This window comes from Peromyscus leucopus, chromosome 9, assembly GCF_004664715.2.
Source record: "Peromyscus leucopus breed LL Stock chromosome 9, UCI_PerLeu_2.1, whole genome shotgun sequence".
In the NCBI taxonomy this organism is placed as follows: Eukaryota; Metazoa; Chordata; class Mammalia; order Rodentia; family Cricetidae; genus Peromyscus; species Peromyscus leucopus.
The window spans coordinates 92,125,327-92,146,962 of record NC_051070.1 but is presented as its reverse complement, the minus strand read 5'-3'; the positions used below and the strand labels follow the sequence as shown (position 1 = coordinate 92,146,962).

The following is a 21,636-nucleotide window of genomic DNA, read 5'->3' as shown; positions in this document are numbered from 1 at the left end:
ATCATCAAATAGTGTAGAATTATTGCATTGAAGATACTGTTAAAGAGTTATATAAAGGCTCTTAATGACTGTGTTAGCCAGAAAGTTCTCTTCCACTCACTCATGACAAGGGTGTCATGGCAATGCCCTGGTCACACCGTCACTGTGCTAGGGAAAGAACAGTGCAGGAGAGTCTCCCCTGAGGGCCATCCCTCCCCGCCTCTGTGAGGCTGGTGGTCTATGCTGCCTCACTCAAGCAAAAATGTCCAGAAACAGGGAGACATTTTGAGCTTAATAACGGCCACATGGAACTCTAATAAGTATTCATTCAATAGATTGAGCAGAGCAGCAAGGCAGGAGAAGAAAAATAAAGTGAACAGTTGCTCATTCTGCTAAATTCAAGTTACTTTTCTAGGGAGTCTGGCACAACCCAAAAACATCTTTTAAGTTCCAGAGTCAATATAAAAAGGAGGTGTGCTGCTATTGTTTATATCTAATTAACATAGCCAGCCCACTCACTTCCAGTTTAAAGGGGAACTGATCATGCACGTTTACCTCTCCCAATTCTAAAAGCCCTGGTAACTATGGGCAGGGATTGTCTCTGAGGATGGTGTAGTGACAGCAGAGGATGAGGCGTCACAATGATACCTTGGAAGGCGGTGAGGAAAAAAGCAGTGGTGGCAGGGCACACTTTCCACATGTCTGAGAAGACTCCCTCCTACTCACACAGTGCTTTGGACACCAACAGGAAACAGATTCATTGTCCAAAGCACCACAGCCAGCTAGGCACCAAGATGCAGATGGCTACACTCAAGGGAACTCAGTGAAAATCCAAATCAAATATGGTCCCCTGAGCCCTCCCAACCACGTGCCTCCCACAATAACAACAAAGGCCATGGGACCAGGCAAGACACTAGACAGCTTCTTTGGAGCAAGGCCTGGATGGACACCAACTTCAGGATCACTGAAGAAATCTCCACCATGCTTTGAGTCTCCAGGTGATGGCCTTGACTAGAACACAGAGTGATTCCAACAATGTTTTTCACTCCCTTCTGTAATATCAAAGGTAGCCCTTCATCATCAGAGACATAAGGAAAGCATCCAACAGAAAGAGACCAGACTATGCAAGGGGAAACAAAGATGGATGCAGGAAGTCTACCTTACACTGGGAGGGAGTAAAAGCCAGATCCTGTGAGGATGGAACCAAGGACAGCATGGAACATTTGGAGAGCAAAGCCAAGTTTAAAAGTCAAGTGTTCAATAAAATGATTTTAAAAATCCAGAGATATAACAAATAGAGATAAAGACACATAAACTCTAAAGTTAGGAGATCGCTGAGACCAAGAGTACCTAAGAGTTCTAGAAAGTTGAGCCAAGAAAACAGCAACAAGGGCAGTGAACAGTGCAGAACGTGTCCCAGGAAGCAGGTTTAGACTCCAGACTTCAGATCACACTTTTGTTCAGACACACTAAATAAAAAGGCCTACTCAGTGCCAAGGATAAAAGAAATACCCTGGAATCTCTAGAGAGATACCATAGCCCACTGATTGGGCAACTGAAGTAAGAACAGCAGTGGGATCCTAACAGCCAGCAGGACTCTAAAAGCATGAAGAAATTCCTTCAAAATCAGGAAGGTCAAGGTGTTCCTGGTGCATGCTATCAGCCAGGAGGCTGATGCAGGAGGGAAGAACAGGAGAAAATGGAAAGATCTACAATAATGGCTGTGTACCAGACCTACAGTGAAGTTCAGTTTACGTTGCCACAGCAGCTAAAAGAGTGGAGTGTCCAGGAACAGGAAATTGGAAGTTTTCCTAATCAACCCGGTGGACACCATGCAAATGAAGCTCAGAATCCTAAGAAGAGATAAGGCTGGGTAGACAGAAGGCTAGAAACACAAACAGGAAGAAAGGCAACTATTAATTGGGAGGAAAATTAAAAGTTCTATGAGGAAGGAAAAGTAGTTAGTGCTAGGCAGTAACTGCACAGTGACTAAGATGTAAACACTGAGTACTGGCTGAACCCTGAGCTGTGCCGAGAGGATGCCAGATGGCTGACAGGGAAGAGGAAAACCAAACCATCATAATGAATTTAAAAAAGGAATTAAAAGTCTCCTTCTCTGGAGACACAGAACTAGAATTTGAAAACAAGTGGACCAAGTAACTTCATAAGCATCACGACACAATTTTAATTCGTGCCATGAAATAAAGTATAGATGTAAAAACTAAGCTAAAAATGAATCAAACTACTGCAACAGAAATTAAATTCAGTTTATTTAAATATAGCCAAGGATGATTATAGCTAATATAATGAGAAAATAATATGTAGAGAGGGCTATTACTCAGAAAAAAAAAATCACCTGAATGAGCAGGTAAGAAGAATTTAATGAGTTTTTCTATGACATACACACAATTCACTATGCAATTTAAGCTCACAATTATTAATAATACACATTAATTTATAAATTGAGATAACTATGTAGAAATAGATTGCAAAAAATAACCTTAAGTAAAAGCAAGTCAGATTTGCAAAAGCTTATGGTAAACAAAATTGATTGATTGAAAATGATTAAGCAAATGTTTGTCTAGAATAAAGATTCACAATTGTTTGATTTCTTGGATTTTTATTTCATAATTCATTGGCTTGAAAATATTTCAAAGTGACTTTGCATTGAAGGTTGTAGCTGAAGTTTTTCTGTGTCGGGACAAATCTCTCCCACTCACATCCCTCAAGTAAACACACAGGCTTATTTTTAAACTGTGGCCATGGCAAGTTTCTTGCTAGCTAGTTCTTATATCTTAAATTAGACCATAACTATTAATCTATATGTCCCCATGTGTTCCATGGCTTTACCTGTGTGCCATTACATGCTGCTCCCTGGATGGCAGGCTGGTGTCTCCTGACTCAACCTTCCTCTTCCCAGAATTCCCCTTGTCTGCTTATCCTGCCTATACTTCCTGCCTGACTACTGACCAATCAGTGTTTTATTAAACCAGTGTACAAAAGCATTATCCCATAGCAGGTTTATCTAAAGAGTTTCTATTTTAAGTTGTTTTTTAATTTTTAAACTAGTACAGTATGCTCTACTTTTTAAAATCTGGCCAATATATTTCAGTCTTGATTTATGAGTACACATGGGTCTGGGAAGTGTCCATTTGGAATGGCTCCTGAGCAATTATTATCTTATGAGAGCAAGAGGTGACTGTCCATCACCTCAGGAGCACTAGGCCTGCTGTGGCCTGCTGGGGTATGGTGACAATAAGGAAAAACATTAATACCACTAATTTTATTTTTCTTTATTTTTTGTTATATTTTGAGATTATAATTATATCATTTCTCTCTTCCCTTTCCTCCCTCCATATACCCCTCTGTTTACTTTCAAATTCATGGTCTCTTTTTTCATTAAGTATTGTCACACACACACACACACACACACACACACACACACACACACACATAAAAACACACATATAACACACAAAATCTGCTCAATCTGGGTAACATTATTGTATCTTATAACATTACAGAAAATTACAGGCAATCAAAATGCAGAGTTATGGAGTCCAGTCCCAACAGATACAGCTACAACATAACTTCACCTAAGGTCAGAGGTCATTGCAGAAAAGGTACAGACAGATTTGTGCAAGCCAGAGAATCAGGGGCTTTACTGTGAGACTGTGTTTCCAAGGAATGCCAGAAGCTACACCCATAAAGTCTCACCAACATGATTGAACAAAGACAACAATAATAGACATCGAAAGCAAACACTGAAAGCCCACTCAAGGCCTCAACCCTACACAAAGGACTGCAGGCATCTAAGGAAGTCTCAGAGAGGGAGAAGCTGTCTTCCCAGGCAACAATATACTAATTGGTTATCCAGTACCAAATGGCCAGCCTCCTTTTGTTTTAAATGTATCTCTTTATCATCCATTTCTGTAGAACTTGCTGTGTTCTCCAGTGTCTTCATACAGGGATGCATAGGTAAGCCTCCAGATTCTAGCAATGTGTTCTCAAACATTCTTCTACTGTAGGGATCTCAGAAAAACTGTGTAGAGACTACAAATCTACAGGAACAGTGACTCCCCCTTGTAGCTGGTGAACTACAAATACTTCAAAAGAGCTCAGAGAAAAAGAGAAGAAAGGTAACATGTCAATCTAAACTAAAGAGTAGTTCACCATGGAGAGTTAGGGAAATGCAGGGGTAAAAATAAAGCTACTAATTTAGGGGGAATTTTTTTAATTTTGTCTTTTTTTTTTTTTTTTTTTACTTATTCATTTATTTTTTGAAGACAGAGTCTCACTACATAGGCCTGGCTTGCCTCAGATTGAAAGAAATCCACCTGTCTCTGCCTCCCCAGTGTTGGTATTAAAGGTATACACCCCCAAGACCTGTCTTAATCAATGAAATTTGATCTACTATTATGGCTTTTCTGCTATAAATGAAAACAACAACAACAAAACCAAGGATGTGAAAGTATACAAATGGCTGTATTTTTGTAGTCCTATAAGCCTGCTACCTGTAAGACAGACTGTGACAAAATGATCCAAAGCAATGTGCTTAATGTGTTAATTATCAAAGCTACTCTTCATGAGCTAAAAAGAAAAAACTCAGGAAGCGTTAACCGAGGAATTAAACAGGGAGCATCCTAAGAGCACTGTATTCTCTCACATGAGCAAACCAGTCATTAGAAGAGCATTGCCGCTATCCAATATTGTGTGAACACTATTCTCTCATGATGTGGAAAGTAATTAAAATTTAACAAAAGCATTTTGTCTTTGTTTTGTTTTTGCTTTTTTTGCTGTGGGATGTTCTGTATGGCAAATGTGTTGCTCTAATTGGTCAATAAATAAAATACTTATTGGCCAGAAAGTATAGGCAGAAAGTATAGGCAGGACTAACAGAGAGGAGAAAAGAAAGAACAGGAAGACAGAAGGACTCACTGCCAGCCGCCACCAGGATAAGCAGCATGTGAAGATTCCGGTAAGCCATGTGGCAAGGTATAGATTTTTAGAAATGGATTAATTTAAGGTATAAGAACAGTTAGCAAGAAGCCTGCCATGGCCACACAGTTTGTAAGCAATGTAAGTCTCTGTGTTTACTTGGTTGGGTCTGAGCGGCTGTGGGACTGGCGGGTGACAAAGATTTGTCCTGACTGTAGGCAAGGCAGGAAAACTCTAGCTACGCTTTTTGATAAAGGATGTCATGTGGCATATGCTAGCTTCAAACTGGCCTTGGACTCTAGTTCCATCTGTCTCTACCTTACTAGGACTAGATTACATTCAGCTCAAAATTTAATAAGATCTAAAAGGCCATTTCCTCTGTCACACAGGCCACATTCCACTTGCACAAAAGTGTCAAGTATCCAGTGCCTACTCCACTGAACAATTCGAAGAGAATGTTTCTATCCATGCCAAAAGTTCTACTGACTTATAACACCACTCTGAAATAGGGTTCTACTCTGAACTAATATTCAGAAATTCTTCAGTTAAAAAGTTTAAGACGTTTATACTTACTAACTGTCACTTTGTCCTTATCTCCCAGCATAATGTTGTTTGGCGTCAGATCTCTGTGGACAATCCTCTTCTCCTTGTGTAGGTACCGAAGAGCTAAGCACAACTTGAAATAAGAATGAAAGCAAATTGATTCCCCACTGTATATATAACCAACGGTACATCTCTACAGCAGCTCAGACCTTGGCTGTTTAATGAACATTTCAACGAAGGGTGTACCTGAATAAATATTCTCCACAGTCTTTCCTCAGTGAAATGCTGCTGTTTTTCCTTCAAAGAGTTAAAGTGCTCTCCAAGTGGGGCTCCTTCTATGAGCTCCATAACGATGTACAATCTGTCATCTACCCAAAGACACAAAAGGGCCACAGAAACTTAAAGTCAACACAGAACCCTGGAAAGGCTTGACAAATGAGAAGCCATGGTTTCCAAAGAGCATGCAGGGAATAAGTGGTAGGATCCACTGAACTCTGGCAGAGCACAGAGCAGGACTTTGGGCCATCACAGCCCAGTAGCAGCTTCTTCTGGCTCCAGCCTTTCCCCACTGAAGTTTACATTGGCAAGTGTAATCATGAGGAATGGCTGGAAGGTGCCCAAGACAACAAGCCAATCGTCCTAAGTCACAGGTCCTGCCTCTTAGTACCTCGGATCAAATAAGACATTCAGAAAACTGCACTGCAAACTGCATTTCTAACAGTCGCATAGACTGTGTCACAGCTTACCCCAGGATCACACTGTGACATTCCAGCGACACATCACCCATGACAGAAACCATTGTTAGGCCTCTCTTGAGCAGGGAGACCCAGACTCTGATTCTGTTTTATGGTTTACAAAGCTTTTGTTAGCTAATGCTATTTGGTTTGTTGTTGTTGTTTTGCATACCTTCATCTAAAGCTAATCTGAACTACTAACAATGGCTTGTGACATGTGTCTTTTCTGACTGTTGGATGTACAAAAATACACACACACACAGCATCAGCAAAGGGCTGACACCTCTTACATCGAAAAATGAATGCACACATACTGCTCTACCTGTTGGCTCTCATGGGGATGCACAATGTGGATAAATCTTGTTATTTAATGTCTTTCTTGCAGATATTTATAGTTCCAAGGTTTCACAGTGTCATGAAATACATATTGTCTGCACTGTGCTCAGCTACAGCTTTATTTTCATCTCTTCACATTATAGTCATCACTGTAATTTATAACCTGATACATCATAGTTTACATATTTTAAGTTACCTCCAATTCATTTTAGAAGCTGTCTGGTTTTTAAAGTGTTTTGTTTTGCTTTTGTAATGATTTATATTTATCTCCTCAGTATAAGTCAGAAGCTAATTCTGATCTCTTTAATTACCAGAAATTATCCCAATGCTAGAGGCAGGAGTGACTCTAAGTCATCTAGAGAAATGGGTAAAACTGTAACAAATGCCCCAGCACGCAGAACGTTTTTTGTTTTTTTTTGGGACAGGGTCTCTGTGTAGCCCTGGCTATCCTGGAACGATGTAGACCAGGCTGGCCTCAAGCTCAGGCAGATCCGCCTGCCTCTCCCTCAGGAGTTCTGGGATTACAGGTGTGCACCACCACTGGCTTGCAAAGGTTAATATCAGCACTGGTGAAGCATCAGGGACTGAGTCCCTACAGCTACTGTCCGCGTGGCCGCCAATCTTCCTTCACGCGGAAATACTTCGGGATACTTTTATGTTACGGATCGTTAATTTTCAATACTTACTTCACTTGTAAACAAGTGGCTGAGCTTGGCTCTGTCTAAAGGTTTTGACTGCGTTCTCCATCCCAGGAGAACGCAGGAAACAAGCCACCCAGCTAGTGGGCTCCGGCAGGACTCCGACGCCACCTGGTGGCACCTACTGAAAAAAATCTGGAAGGCGACGTCCACTCCATTTTATTTGGGTGGAGAATGCCGCCAGCGGCTACACAAGCTGCTAGACAAAAGAACCATCATCGGTTGGTTCCTTTTCTTCTTGATCATATCCAGTTCATTTTTTTGTACGATAATTTAGTTATTTTGTTTTGTTTACACCATGCCTATCTATGGTGGGGATCAAAATACTTTTAACTATTTTCAGACCATCACTTATGAAATTATTTCATTGCCTGAGCAAGTGATGTTTGTTAATAATGAAAGTGTAAAGAAAATAGCTGAATGAGTTTATCGTATGACAATATAATATAAATAACAGAGATATGTGTCCTTAATTAGAAACACAATTCATACTTACTTTCCAAAAATGTTTTATAATAACGTACAATGTTGGGATGATAAAGCTGTAAAAAAATAAATAACATACATTTATCAGATTGTTTCAAGACACACGCTTTTTCCATGACCACTTAGATTTTGTAATCTGTAGGTACGTCTCAGACTGTCAGCTTGTCATCTACCATTTAAGATTTTGATGACTTAAATTTTGTTGTTTTTAAGTTAATGAAAATTTCAGTGTCCTCTATGCCTTTGTAAATGAGGCTGGCACCCACTGGACTTCCTAACTTAGAGTAGAGAATTTTAGAACTCAACAGGTCCACTTAACATGTTCTGCCCCAATGCCAGGCCTCGGTTACACATGAAGGGAGAACCTATCTAAAAAGAGAAAAATAATGTAAAAATGCCTACAAGTATTTATTTCTGCAACTATTGGTTTCTAGGAAAAGTGGCTAATTTCATAAGAATTACCATTATGTGTATAAATGCGTTGCACCTCTCTCTGGATATCCCTTTGAGCAGGGCCCAGCTAGCTGCTATCCATGAAACCCAGCAGCTCACATAGTAGCAGCAGAGCAGCTGGATGTGGCTTCCCAGGCAGAGGTGACATCTCTCAGCCTCGCCTACACCCAGGAGTGGGCCTGTTCCTCAGCACTTAGCTGTGAGTGCAAAAGGAGTCTGCAGACTCCACGTGTGAGCCTTTAACCCTGGGACTGTCTCTCCTGCTCTCCTTCCCACTTGGGCTGTAAATGTGTCACCAGGAGAAACATGAAACAGGGAATAACACCAACTTGCCCACTCTCTTGGGATTGTTATATGTAAGAAAAGTGAGACCACCTCTCTAAGCCTGGCAGTCTGCAGCCTCTGTGTTACTGCGGGTTCACTGTCATCTCTTAACAAACAGGATCTCCCATTCCAGCCTCCTTCTTTCATGACTTCCTCCTTAGGCTCAAGTGGCTTGTTTCCACAGTGAGGGACCAAGTGTACAATCTTGAGTGACCTCACAGTCTAAACAGACATGCTCATTGGCCTCTTCTGGACACTTTTTCTTAGGAAATGCACTTAAACAAATTTGCACCCTCATCAGCTGGCAAGTGACTCCAGCTTTTAAACCATATGGGACCAGGTCAACAAACAGAACAATATTCTGGCCCTAGCTCATGAGCAAGGGTAGATCCAGCTTTGGGACCTAATCAAAACATGGACTCAGATCAAAGTCACATTCTAAGCTTGTGCTGTACAGAACAGGAGACTCTGTGGAAGGATGAGATAGCTTCTGAAAATCTAATCTGTTAAAGCATGAAAGTCAGCCATGTTCTCAGTGATCGGTTGTAACTTAGTGATGTCAAACTTCATTGAATAAGGACCATGACTGTGCGGTTCTTCATGTTCCAGCCCTGACACCAAGCAAATATGACTGAAGAGAACAGAGCAGTGAGACTGAGAGTTTTCCAGGACTTAAAAAAAGAAGATGTACAAATAAGGAAGGCTGGGAAAGAAACCAGCATGTTCTTGGATCACAAAAAGAAATGTCACTTCTCTTCTGATAGGTGTTCTTTTTTCCTCAAATAATTCTTCATGATCACAGCTAACTGAGCTATTCTATCACACCAGCATCTAGTGTTTGTGCTGATGAAAGTAACCCTGAGGATAGTGGTGTACACCTTTAATCCCAGCACTCAGGACGGGAAGCCAGAAGGAGGGGTCAAGGTTACCCTTGGCTGCACAGCAAGCTTCAGAGCAGCCTAGATTACACAAGGCTGGTCAAGAAAAGAAAAAGGAAACAAAACTCACATTCTAGATTTAACAAGTCAGACTTGTTAACACTTGGGGGTGTCAGCAGTTTGGCTTTACTTGACTGACGTTGGGAGTCTTTCTCATTGCCTGTGTAGTAGCTTGGTAACCAAGCACTGGGGCTGGAAATGCCTCCCATTCCTGTGTAGTAACTCGGTAGCTAAGCACTGAACATGATCATGATGAAGACAGGAGGGCTTCTCATCCATGGTGTGTTCTGGCTTGTAAGCTCAACTGCTCTGCATCCAAGGCCCTGCTATAAACTCCTAAAAGAGTTTCCATGGCTCAATAACAAGCTTCAGGAAAAACACTGGTAAAAATATCCCTGCACCAATGTCCAGCATTTCACACTGAACACACTGGATTATAAACAGCATGGATAAGAACAGCACAAAAGCTCAACCCTAATGACATTTATGTCAGAGGCATCTCAGAAATAGGACAAATATTTACCTGCTCCTTAATTATTGTTAATTCAGAAACGATGTTCCTCACACTGCTGTCTCGGTCTTTCTTATCCTTTCCAAATGCTGGGTTATGTAAATTGACCTCCTTCATTGCTAAAAGATTTTGACCACTACGTTTTCTAACCTAAAATAAGGAAACAACAAAAAAATTTAATTAAATACTCTGATGAGAACTGAGGGTTAAGACAAAGACAGATGAACTAGAATAACAAAATCACACAGTTAACCAAGCCATAACATGAGATTCTAGCTCAGTGGTTCTCAGCCGAACAACTTTCACAGGGGTTGCTTTCAGATATCCTGCATGTTTACATTATGCTTCAGTAAAGTGACAGTAGCAAAATTGCAGCTATTAAGTGGCAATGAGATAAAATTATGGTGGTTTGAAAGAAAATGGCCCCCAAAGGGAGTGGCATTATCAGGAAGTATGATTTTATTGGAGTAGGTATGGCTTTGTTGAAGTAGATATGGCCTAATTGGAGGAAGTGTTACTGTGAGGGCGGGCTTTGAGGTCTCCTATGCTCAAGCTACACCTATTTCAGACCACTTTTTTTTGCCTGTGAGTCAAGATGTAAGACTCTCAGTTCCTTCTCCAGCATCATATCTGTCTGCACAGCACCAGGTCCCACCATGATGATAATGGAATAAACCTCTGAAAATGTAAGCCCCCCCTATTAAATATTTCCTTTATAAGAGTTGCCATGGTCATGGTGACTCTCCACAGCAAAAACCCCAACTAAGGCAGGGTCACCACAATGTGAGGAACTGTATTAAAGGGTTACAGCATTAGGAAGATTGAGAACAACTGTTCTAGCAGCATTTACACTAAGCTAAGCCCAGATCTGTTATCTTCTGGTTTGGTCCCTCCTGCAGTACTCAGTAGGATTTCACTGTGCAGGAGCAGAAACACTGGTGTAAATGTATAAACCATGTCATGCACAGGACAACCTGTATTGACTATTTTCCTGTGATAGGTGAAGATGCCCTGTCTCAGTCAGTGAGCAGTTACTAGAGCTGAGAGCCAAGGCAACACCCACAGCATTACCACTCCCTGTTGGACAAAAAACAATCATTCTTCTTTTTATTTCTATTTATTCTCTAGTTTTCAATGACAAGGACTCCAGTTAAAATGAGTATGGACATCCAAGTGGGATTTCAAGTTTGTTTTGAAATATGAGAACTCTTTCCCAGGGCAGAATCACCTTATAAACACAGCCGAACGCGCCACTTCCGAGATGGTCCAGCACAGCATAGTTGCCTATGTACTTCAGTGGTGCTTTCTTCTGATTGATGCTCTCAATGTTCTCAGCAATTTGCTTCAGTTCATCTTCCTAACCAAGTCATAAAAGGGAAGTGGGTTGCTGTTATTTTATCCTGACCACAAAGCAGCCTGCCCAGAGTTTTACAACTCGAGACTTACCAATAGCAAATTCAACTGTGATACCAAGTCCTCATAGGCACTGATATCACGAACATAATGTCCTATGTCAATGAAGATCTCAAACAGGTCGGTGGGGAAAAGCCTACAGGGAAACACACACACACTTAATGTGGAGCTTGGGAACAGTGAGCCACTGCTTCCCTTCTGGATGCAGCTCACTCACCAGTTAACCCTAACAACCAATCTAACTTCACTAGGTTATCAGCAGATAACGTGCTCTGTCTTATCATGCAAAGTTACACTGTAGCTGTATTTCCCACAGAGCAAGCAAAGACAAAGAGCAATGTTCTAAAGACCCACTGAACAACACTGTGCTGTAGTTACCAGCTCTGTACTTGACACTTAGAAACTGCGAGGGGTGGATCTCACATTATTTGTTTCTATGACAATAAAAGACAATGCAGCTGAAACAGATTATGCCATGGCCTTGGCCTTGTTTGTAATCTATTTGGTGGTACACACACTAAGTATATTCAAAGAGGGTATTTGTTGGATATTTACAAAGTATTTAGCACTTACATGAAGTCATTTATTACAGTTCTAAACTTAACCCCAGGATGTAAATATACTTTTAATTTTTAAATTATATGTTTTATAAAAAATAAAATACTAGTAATTGAAAAAATGGAGAGAATTATGCATTTCCAAAGTACTGGCTTCAATGGCCTCTTAAAATGTTTGAGTCATTAAAATGGATGACCTTGGCCCATGAAATGAAAGTTTATAATAAATAATTTTCCTTTCTTTTCCCCTAAATTCAAATGTCACAGGAAAATAAAGCAACAATATAGAGTGAACCACACCTTCTCAACAAAAGATTTGATCTGACATCCAGACTTCCTTCATCAATACAATTCTGGTACACGAGGTTGTGGACCTGGATTTTGTCCAAATGGTGTGCATGCCCTATATGGTTAATGTGTCTGCTTCCTAAGGCCTGTTTTTCCATATTCAACTCACCTCTGGCCCAGTCCTGGGTCCCAGCCTCTCAAGGGCACCTAAACAAACTCTTGGTTGGTAAGGGGAAATGACGAGACTAACTTTGGAACTTCTGAATGGCCAACAACAACTATGTATTTTGATTCAATCCATTCACAGTATTGATACCCTTAGTTACAAGCAGAGCCTCGGCAGTTACATGGTTTGTGAGGGGTTGTGCTGATGCAGTCAGCTGTCACGTGGCCTGTGAGGTGGCTGCAAAAGCTGTTAAATCGATGGAGTCTAAGAAGTCTAGAGAGGCATAGCTTGCATGCAGCCATCCTCTTCCCACAGCCCCTCGTTAAGAGTGTGAAACCAGGCTGGCCCAACCAGAGTTTCGGTTTAATAACCACCCATGTCACTTCCAGCTCACACCTTTTACACCCACGTCACTTCCAGATCATACCTTTTAAAGAGTGGCCTGTTCCTTTCCATACTGAAGAGAAACCTCAGGGCTCTGAATGCATAACACTAGGACAAAGAGAGGACACTTAGAGGGCAGCCCAGCAAATACAAACATTTCAGTGCAGAGTTACGGGAGCAGACGTTACAGAGGCTTCCCTGTGCGTGGCTGACCTACGCTGCAGGCCAAGCCCATAAACAGGAAAAGCAGCACCAACTCTGGAGTCCCTCTCCTGTCTACAGGGCTGGTGCTGCGACATGCTGGAGATGTGGCCCTGTTTACTCCACACTGGCCATTGATTCCTTTCTAGAAAGTACAAAATGAGCAGAGAGATAAGCAATAATAGTCCTCTGCCAAGGAAGCCATACAAAAAAGACTTCCAGGAACTCAGGGTTCACTGTCTCTATTCATACGGTTTCTAACCACTAGAAACTACTGCACATAAAAACAGTAACAGGCACACTGGATTCAAATGTGACAGGTTGGTCTCCTGAATAAAAGTCCTAACCATTCTCCAAATAGAACAATGGACAGTTGATCATGAGAAGGCTTGCAAAGAGGCCTGAGTGCTTTAACTGAGAAAAGCAATTTTCTGGGGCCAGCAAGATGCCTCAGTGGGTAAAGGCATTTGCTGTCAATCCTGAAGACCTGAGTTTGATCCCCAGGACCCACATGGTGACAAACTGTTCTTAGACATCCAATATTCTCCATGGCATGACTGCCTGTACACATAATCACACATGAGTAAACAAATGTAGTTAAATATTTTCATATGTAAAGAAAATAAACCTCTAATATTCTGCAAGGGAGAACGAGAGAGCAGAAGGAAGAAGAGGGGATGGGGTGGGAAGGAAGAGGAGTGGAGGAGAGAACACAGAGAGAAAAGAAATGGAGGGGGGTGCCCTGGCTAGTTTTGTGTCGACTTGACAAAAGCTAAAATCATCTGAAAGGAGGGACCCTCAATTGAGAAAATGCCTCCATAATATCCAGCTGTAGGGCATTTCCTTCTTTAGTGATTGATGGCAGAGGTGTGGTACCATCCCTGGACTGGTGGTCTTGGGTTCTGTAAGAAAGCAGGCTGAGCAAATCGTGGGGAGCAAGCCAGTAAGCAGCACCCCTCCATGGCCTTTGCATCAGCTCCTGTCTTCAGGTTCCCGGCCCATCTGAGTTCCTGCACTGATGCCTTTCCTTCCCAGTTTTCTTTTGGTCATGGTGTTTTACCACAGTCATAGAAACCCTGACGAGGATGGTGGGATTGGGCAGGGGCAGTAAACAGGTACACTTGTGACCCAGACCACCAGTAGGGTGATTATGGTTTTCTGGAAACCTGGGATCATTTCATAAAATTGATGATCTGAACATAGAATGCCCAAACAAAGCTGCCCAGAGTCTGACAGAAAATAAAGGGACATAAAGGAGCCTGGGGAAATGGTGGAGAACTGTACTCCTTGGAACCCTTTCTAGATGGAGTTCTAAAACCTGTCTTGGCTTACCAAAGCTCATGCTCATGACAACTCTGACTGTGCTGTCCAAGGGCAGTGTCATGTATCTGAACACACTAGAGAAGCCCAGCTTTCCTATGTTCTCATCGTAGCTTTCCAAAACCCTTGCCTGGCTGCACATAGTAGTAACAAGAGGCTCTGAAAATTTAGCCATTATGCTAGATGACAATATTAAAGCCCTTTTTAGAATGACCTTCCTTTTGAACACACACATAAAAACATGGAAAGTGTGCATAATTATGGGGAAGCATATGATATCTTCATGCACATGTGCGTTGTACAATGTCTCGGCAAAGCTAAACACACCTATCCCCTCAAACACTGGCCTTCAAAGTAGATTTGTTCCCTTCTGTAAATGACTTAGAAAGAATAATAAACTGCAACTCCACAAAACTGACCTTTGTCATTCTGGTGTCACTGGGAACACAGTCCCTAATGCTCACCCCCCCCCCCCGAAAAGCACAAAGATCCTATATAAGCGTGCCTGCTCTTTGCCTTTGACGCTCTGTTTTTAAGACACACAACCCAAGCCACTCAGCAGTCCGCCTGTCCCCAAGTACCCTCAAAATCCTCCACTTCTACCCTGCTAATAACACTCCCATGGAAATCCCTGCCACCCTGGAGCAGCTGTGCCCAGGGGCTCCCTGCCCCTTTTAAATCCCTTCTCAGCCATCCAAGTCCATTTCCTGGGATTTCCTCTTCAAAGACAAAATGTTGGTGACTGTGGTTCATGATTAAAGATGACAACCACTTTTCCATTGTTGTTATATTCTGGTGTATGATGAAATCTCTTTTAAAAGTACAACCAACAGATGAACAAAGAAGTCACCAAATAAGCCACGTAAGTCCCCCACACAAAGAGCTGCTGATGGGCTTTCTGTGCTGTTTGGAGTCATTGGTTTCCATCCTGACTCCATCACTGAGCACGTTCCCTTCCAGCTAGAGCCCAATACTCAGCTAAACAATCCCCAAAAGTACACATTCTCTTATCAAAGGCTCCCCAGATTTCAATACCTTGAGATAAAAAGCAAAAGACAGGCTTGTTACCTGTAGGAGATTGGTTTTTGCTGCATTCTTTTGTTTACTTGGTAAAATTAATTTTGCTATCGTATATACACCATTTTCCTGGAAAAATAAAGAGGCCATGTATCAGTGACCTGTAGCAATACTACAGAGAGAGAGACAAGCATTCGGAAGCAGTAAAAGAGCCTTACAACAGCTGAAACAGACAGTAAGGACTAAATCTGTTCATGTAATACTTTCAAATGCCAAAGACCACGGACAAGCTTAAGTTTTTCAAGGTAGAATTATATGATACTATTATGTACTAAACTACATAAATTTGAAATGATTTAAATATTACAAAAACAAAGAGAGGGAGAATATGAAGGGACAGGATAAAGGAATTCAAACATCTTTGTAGTCAAACTCTGGGCTGGAGTGATAGTGCACTCAGCAACGCGCTGGCTACACAAGCGTGAAGACCCGAGTTCAGTCCCCAGAACTGAAGATAAAAAAAAAAAAATAGTAATTAGCTGGCCGAGGTTGCTCACTTGTAATGCCAGTACTGAAAAGGCAGAGATAGGAGGCTCCCTGCAGACCACTGGCCAGCCAGTCTAGCCGCATCAGTGAGCCCTGTGCCAATGAAATACCCTGCCTCGTGGGACCAAGTCCTGTGCTCATTGCATGAGTTGGCTGTTTGAAACCTGGAGCTTATACAGGGACACTTGGCTCAGTCTGGGAGGAAGGGACTGGACCTGCCTGGACTGAGTCTACCAGGCTGATCACAGTCCTCGGGGGAGGACTTGTCCTGGAGGAGGTGGGAATGGGGGGTAGGCTGGGAGTAAGGGGAGGGGGTGGGAGGGGGGAGAATAGGGGAACCCATGGCTGATATGTAGAACTGAATGGTATTGTAATTTTTATATATTACCTTGAGTTCCTGCCCTGATTTCCCCAGGGACGGAGTGCGACCTGGAAGTGTATGTTAAATAGGCCCTGGCCTCTCGGAAGCTGCTTTTTGTCAGTGTTTTATTATAACATGAAAGCAGACTAGAGCATAATACAACAAAGTTAACTAAGGACAAAAATATAAACTGAAATTCTCTAAGCTAAAGAAGAAATGTTAAAATAGTTTTTAAATTACGTGATGGGTCCTCAAACCAATGTGCTGGAATACAAACTGCGACCCAGGGCACTTGGTCCTGACGTTCTTACCTGGACCACTTGGTGGGCATTGGTGTCATTGAGAGCCAGTTCAGTGAGGGCAGCACAGCAAGCTAGGAGGGAAGGAATCAGACCTGTCATGATCTCCAGTGCCCAGCATGTGCCCAGCGTTTGCCAGAAATGCAATAAACTGTGGGTAAGTGAATCACTGCCCTCAGTACAGTCCCCAAACCCTGGTGATCAGACTATGCTCTACAGTTTCGGAGTGGGTGACAGATTGCCAGTCATTGGGGACCCTGGGACACAGTTCCTCCTACTGAGCTACACGTTACATTGAAGACTTCTACACATCCCATGTACTTCTCACAGTATTTCACATGAGCAAAGCTAAAGCCTGGGGATCCTGAGGAACATGGCCAAGGACACATGGCCACCCCCTAGGTAGAGGGAATACTCGGACTCCACTAACTGCTTATTGTTCTTACTAAAATGTGAATGTCAAGTAAGCCCATAGCATGTGTACAGCTCCAGAAGACTATCTATATGTACCCTAGGCACCCCATCAAGCAGAACACCTGGGGAATTGTAGCCCCCAAGCCTCTTCTGTCCCTCTCTAAGCACTGACTATCCCTATAATCCCACTGTGATCACCACTAATTGCACCAGTCTGAGAACAGCCAGGCTACCAGGAACTCTGAGATGAGCTAGCATGGTGTACCAGGAACCTTTAAAAAGGCACCCAGCACAGCCTGTGTAGAGGTAGAGGCCTTCCTGAGTACACACAAACTTCGGAGGGAAGGAAGATCTAGTTCTCTGCCCTTGTGTGTCTGATAAAACTTCTCTTCAATTCTCCAGCTGCAAATCTCTGTGAAGCAAGCCTATCTGTGACCTTTGCCTTTCAGCTCTTGCCCTCCACCACACATGTCCCTTGTCTCGGTGCCTCCCCACAGTCCACTGGCCTCCAGCACTCTCTGCTCCTTTCCAGGCTGTCCAGGGTCCAGACTGACCTGAAGCACCCACACTGCATGGCCTCTCTACTAAGCCCGAAGGTCAGGCACCCTGACAGGTGCAAGCCGGAGGAAGCTCGACCAGGAAAAGGCTTATTCAGCTCAGCTTTCACTTCCCTTGAAAAGCTCACGCAGTTGCTTTCTCTCTCTTCTCCTTGGAGCTGGTCTGTGGAAGAAGACTCCCTGACCCCTCATGAGTGGGATGTTTGTATTCAATAGGATACTCTAAGATCAAGGAAACTGTAGGAAGCATGGTTGGGGCCCAGACCAAGCTGTGGGCTTTAGTCCAGCCTTAGCAGTGGTCTCATCTGTCAGATCATTAACCTGCCTGTCCAATGCCACTACGGAGAAGGCTCTGGCATCCATGCGGATTCACCGTCATGCATTTGGAATCCTGCAGTTGGGTACACTCAACACCACTATACTAATGTTATAACACGAAATAACAACACAATAAAGAATGCAGAACTAAGTAACAAAACCCAGTCATGTTAGGCAGACACCTGCTTGGAGAGAGGCAGTATTTTCCTGTATTTCCCCAGGGCTTAACTCTTCTGATAAATGCAGCTGCTGGATCCGTCCTGCAGCATTTGCGCTGGATAGGCTGCCGATGGAGGAGCGATCAGAAACAAAATTCCTATCTCTGGAAAAGGAAAGTTACTGCTCAGACCACTTATTTATTTTCTTCTATACCTTAAACACAATGAAAATCTCATAACTAGCCTGTATTTTGTATAATAAACAAACAAACAAGTAAATATACAGAAATCAGGTTGTGAGGTTTTCTATGTTCTTAATCGCTTCACCTGCAAACTCAGCTGGAGCCAAGTGTGGTGTTCAGTGTGAGATGAGAGGCACTGCACTCCCCATGGCTGAACTCTTGGGGCACTGCAGTCTGCCTGTGGGTGCATCTCAGCCAGGATTCCTGAGTTCCTCTTAGTGAAAGCCAATCCTGCTGAATCTTCAAACTGCTTGCTCTTTGTCTCCCTACCTCAGGAGTCTCCATGAGCATGGCTTGAAGCCCTGTCTTCACCCGGCCTTACCAGCTTCTTCTCTCTGTTCTCTCTTCTCTTTCCTCTGGCTGAAAGCACCTTTTGAAAGCTTGCCCTCTGTTTTGCTACTTCCGGGGCTGTCCTGGTCTTTAGGTCAGTCTTCAGGGCTGTGCTCATCACTCAATCCTCATATCCCATCTTGACTGTATGACTTCCTCCCTTCTACAGCTCAATTTCTCATCCTCAGCCACAGCCCATGAATCCATGCTCGGCAGTTGGTCTGCTGCGTGCTGGGTGCACAGGTTCCCACCACAGACTCTGTCTGTTGTCTGTTTTGTTCCCTTTGGTTGATATGGTTCCTTTATTTATTTATTTCTCACGACATCAGTTGTTTGGGTCTGTATGTTCCCACACATAACACAAATGGAATCTCCCTGTCTTCCCTCAGTGCTATCCGGGTCATTCTGTTCTTTCTGTCATGAGCTGGGGCAAGGAGCAGTTCCTTTGATGGCCTTATCTATGGACATAATTATCTTGGAACTCTCTGTAGTGATCAATGTGCCTGACAGGAATGTGCTTGCTGTTGGAGGCTGCAGGTGTACAGGCCTCAGTGGGTTTCCTGAAAACCAGCCTGTAACAGCCTGTTAACGCTAGCACTGCCAGCCACCACGCGGCTCCTCCTCTAGCACCTGCCTCGGTGGCGGCCAGGTGCAGGCATAGATCCAAGCAGACTATACTTACCCAGCTAGGAATAAGCCCTTCCAAATCACCTTAGCTACTTTAAACATCCAAAAAGAATTGACATGTATCACCTTCTCAGGGATAAGTTTTCCAACACCATACATGGATGGAGTTGGAACATGAGTCTTTAGACATGAAAGAATTCCTTTCTATCAATTATATAAAACCTATGACTTGAGCTAATGAGGAAGAAATGCCTGTTATAATTAGCTTTAACTAATACTTCACTATTACAAAATTCCAGTCATCATTGAGAAAATAGCAACTATCCAAGGATGACTATATCTACTATCTTCACCCTACAAGCACAAACAAAACAACTGTGCAATTGTTCTGACCAAGGGAATAGCCTATTATGTCACAGAATATTTAGCCTAACTGGTGAAATATTTATAATCTATACATCCAAGTAACTGAGGCTTTTATGAAGTTAGGAGGCTGTCAGCAGGCCACATACTTTCCCTTTGTTTTCACAGTGACAGAAATCATTAAGAAAGTTTATTGTTCATACATCCACAGTCTCTTCTAATGCTCTGAAATATTCCCACAGAGAAAATCCATAAAGGAATTGTATGTACAAAGTCTTAGTCATATCAATTTGATAATCTCTGGTGATGTTAAAATGAATAAGCCACTCTGGCTTAGAGCATAAATAAGCTCTATTGATGGACCAGGGATCAAGCATGCTGGTCTCTTTTGAGCAGAAATATCTACCTGTGACTCTGACTTAGCACACTTGGGGCTGAATTATGCCTTATAATAATATTCAGTAACAGAATATTCCCAAAGATGGCCTCAATATGTATTACTACTCAATACTTCAAGATATTTAATTCATAAAATATAGTTACAATGTAATACATACCCAAGTGATTTCAATTTCAAACTGTTTTAACAAACCATCCCGTTTCATGCTCATGGGATAGAAGCTACTAGAAAGTAGATATGGAGGTGTGGTGGTCTGAATGAAAATGACCCCCATAGGATCATAGGGAGTGGCACTATTTGAAATGATTAGGACATATGGCCTTGTTGGAGTAGCTGTGGTCTTGTTGGAGGAAGTGTGTCAATGGCCTGGGCTTTGGAGTTTCAAATGCTCAAGCCAGGCTCAGTGTATTTCTCTCTCTTCCTGCTGCCTGCTGATCCAGCTGTAGAACTCTCAGCTCCTTCTCCAGCACCATGTCTGCCTGCATGTGACCATGCTTCCTGCTAAGATGATAATGGACTAAACCTCTGAACTGTAAGCCAGCCCAATTAAATGTTTTCCTTTATAAGAGTTGCCATGGTCTTCACAGCAATAGAACACTGACCAAGACAGGAACAGTTATACCTTTTATCCCATTTCTTGGAAGGTAGAGACAGGTGGATCTCTGTGAGTTCAAGGCAAACCTGGTCTAAATAGTGAGTTCCAGGACAGTCAGGCCTACATAGAGAGACCCTGTCTCAAAACACAATAAGACAAACAAACAACAACAAAAAAAAGAGCTACTAGAATATTTTACTAATTTATAAGATCCAGGCCCCCACTTACCCTCGTAAAATATGAAGGAGCTGCTTGATGCCACCCCAGATACGGATTTCCACACTGGTCTCTGGGTCTTCACACACCTGGACCAGAATCCAGACGACGCTCCACAGCAACTTCAGATGGTCAGAGTGGAGCAGACTGAGCAGGATGGGGATTCCCTCGTAGAGTTTCACCTGCTCCTTCACCTGGGGCTCAGCACAAAGCAGGCGCAGGAGCTCTGCTGTAAGTCTGGTGTGACAGAAGCAAGCATGAGAATCACCCCCACCCTGCATCAGTGACATCACATGACCAGAGCATCCACTGGGACACAGAATCCACACTTGAGCCATTGTTCTTCTCACGCTGTGATCCTCGATCATGAGTGAGGGGTGGGACCCTCTGCCAGTCCCCTCTCTGTTAGATCATGGCCCACCACTTTAAGAGCAGATCCATCCACCTCTCCTATGGTCTGTCTTGACCAACTCTCTGCTGCCTTCGTCCCTGTGTCTTACTGTCCTAACAGGAATTCTTCATGCTCTACCTGGCTTGAGCTACAGACAAGCTCCCTATACCCTCTCCTCTCTCCTCTCTCTCTCCTCTCCCTCTCTCTCTCCCCCTCTTACCCCAACTCATACACCATGCATCCATGATGGCAATCTCTCCTACTTTCATTTTAAGCTGATAATGTCTACCATGCTGTCCTACCTCACAGCAGCATCATACTGCCTGTGTCTGGTATGATGTACTACCGCTTTTAACACTCTTCCTCCTCAAAGCCAGGCCATGGCCAATGGTTATGTAGCCCTCTCTCTCTCTCCTTATAAAGCTCATTTTCTGCAGGGTAATTCCATGTCTGCTCCTTGCTGGAGCAGAGTGTTTGCTTATGCCCTCTTTCTCCTAAACACTCCTCGGGGTTCACATTCCCACACTGCTCTG

The 21,636-nt window shown here is 42.9% G+C and overlaps 1 protein-coding gene across 1 annotated transcript in view; it reads right to left on the bottom strand.

Annotated features, from left to right (window-relative positions):
• Nek10 (NIMA related kinase 10) overlaps positions 1 to 21,636 on the bottom strand; it is a 194,168-nt gene that overhangs the window by 130,542 nt on the left and 41,990 nt on the right. Inside the window, exons 12-22 of the mRNA XM_028856310.2 lie at positions 20,725 to 20,949; positions 17,964 to 18,103; positions 16,505 to 16,566; positions 15,338 to 15,415; positions 12,792 to 12,856; positions 11,387 to 11,489; positions 11,169 to 11,297; positions 9,953 to 10,090; positions 7,725 to 7,770; positions 5,707 to 5,828; positions 5,491 to 5,593 (exon numbers count right to left, since the gene is read on the bottom strand). Coding sequence (XP_028712143.1) covers positions 5,491 to 5,593; positions 5,707 to 5,828; positions 7,725 to 7,770; positions 9,953 to 10,090; positions 11,169 to 11,297; positions 11,387 to 11,489; positions 12,792 to 12,856; positions 15,338 to 15,415; positions 16,505 to 16,566; positions 17,964 to 18,103; positions 20,725 to 20,949 — 1,211 coding nt within the window. The remainder of the gene's footprint in view (positions 1 to 5,490; positions 5,594 to 5,706; positions 5,829 to 7,724; positions 7,771 to 9,952; positions 10,091 to 11,168; positions 11,298 to 11,386; positions 11,490 to 12,791; positions 12,857 to 15,337; positions 15,416 to 16,504; positions 16,567 to 17,963; positions 18,104 to 20,724; positions 20,950 to 21,636) is intronic.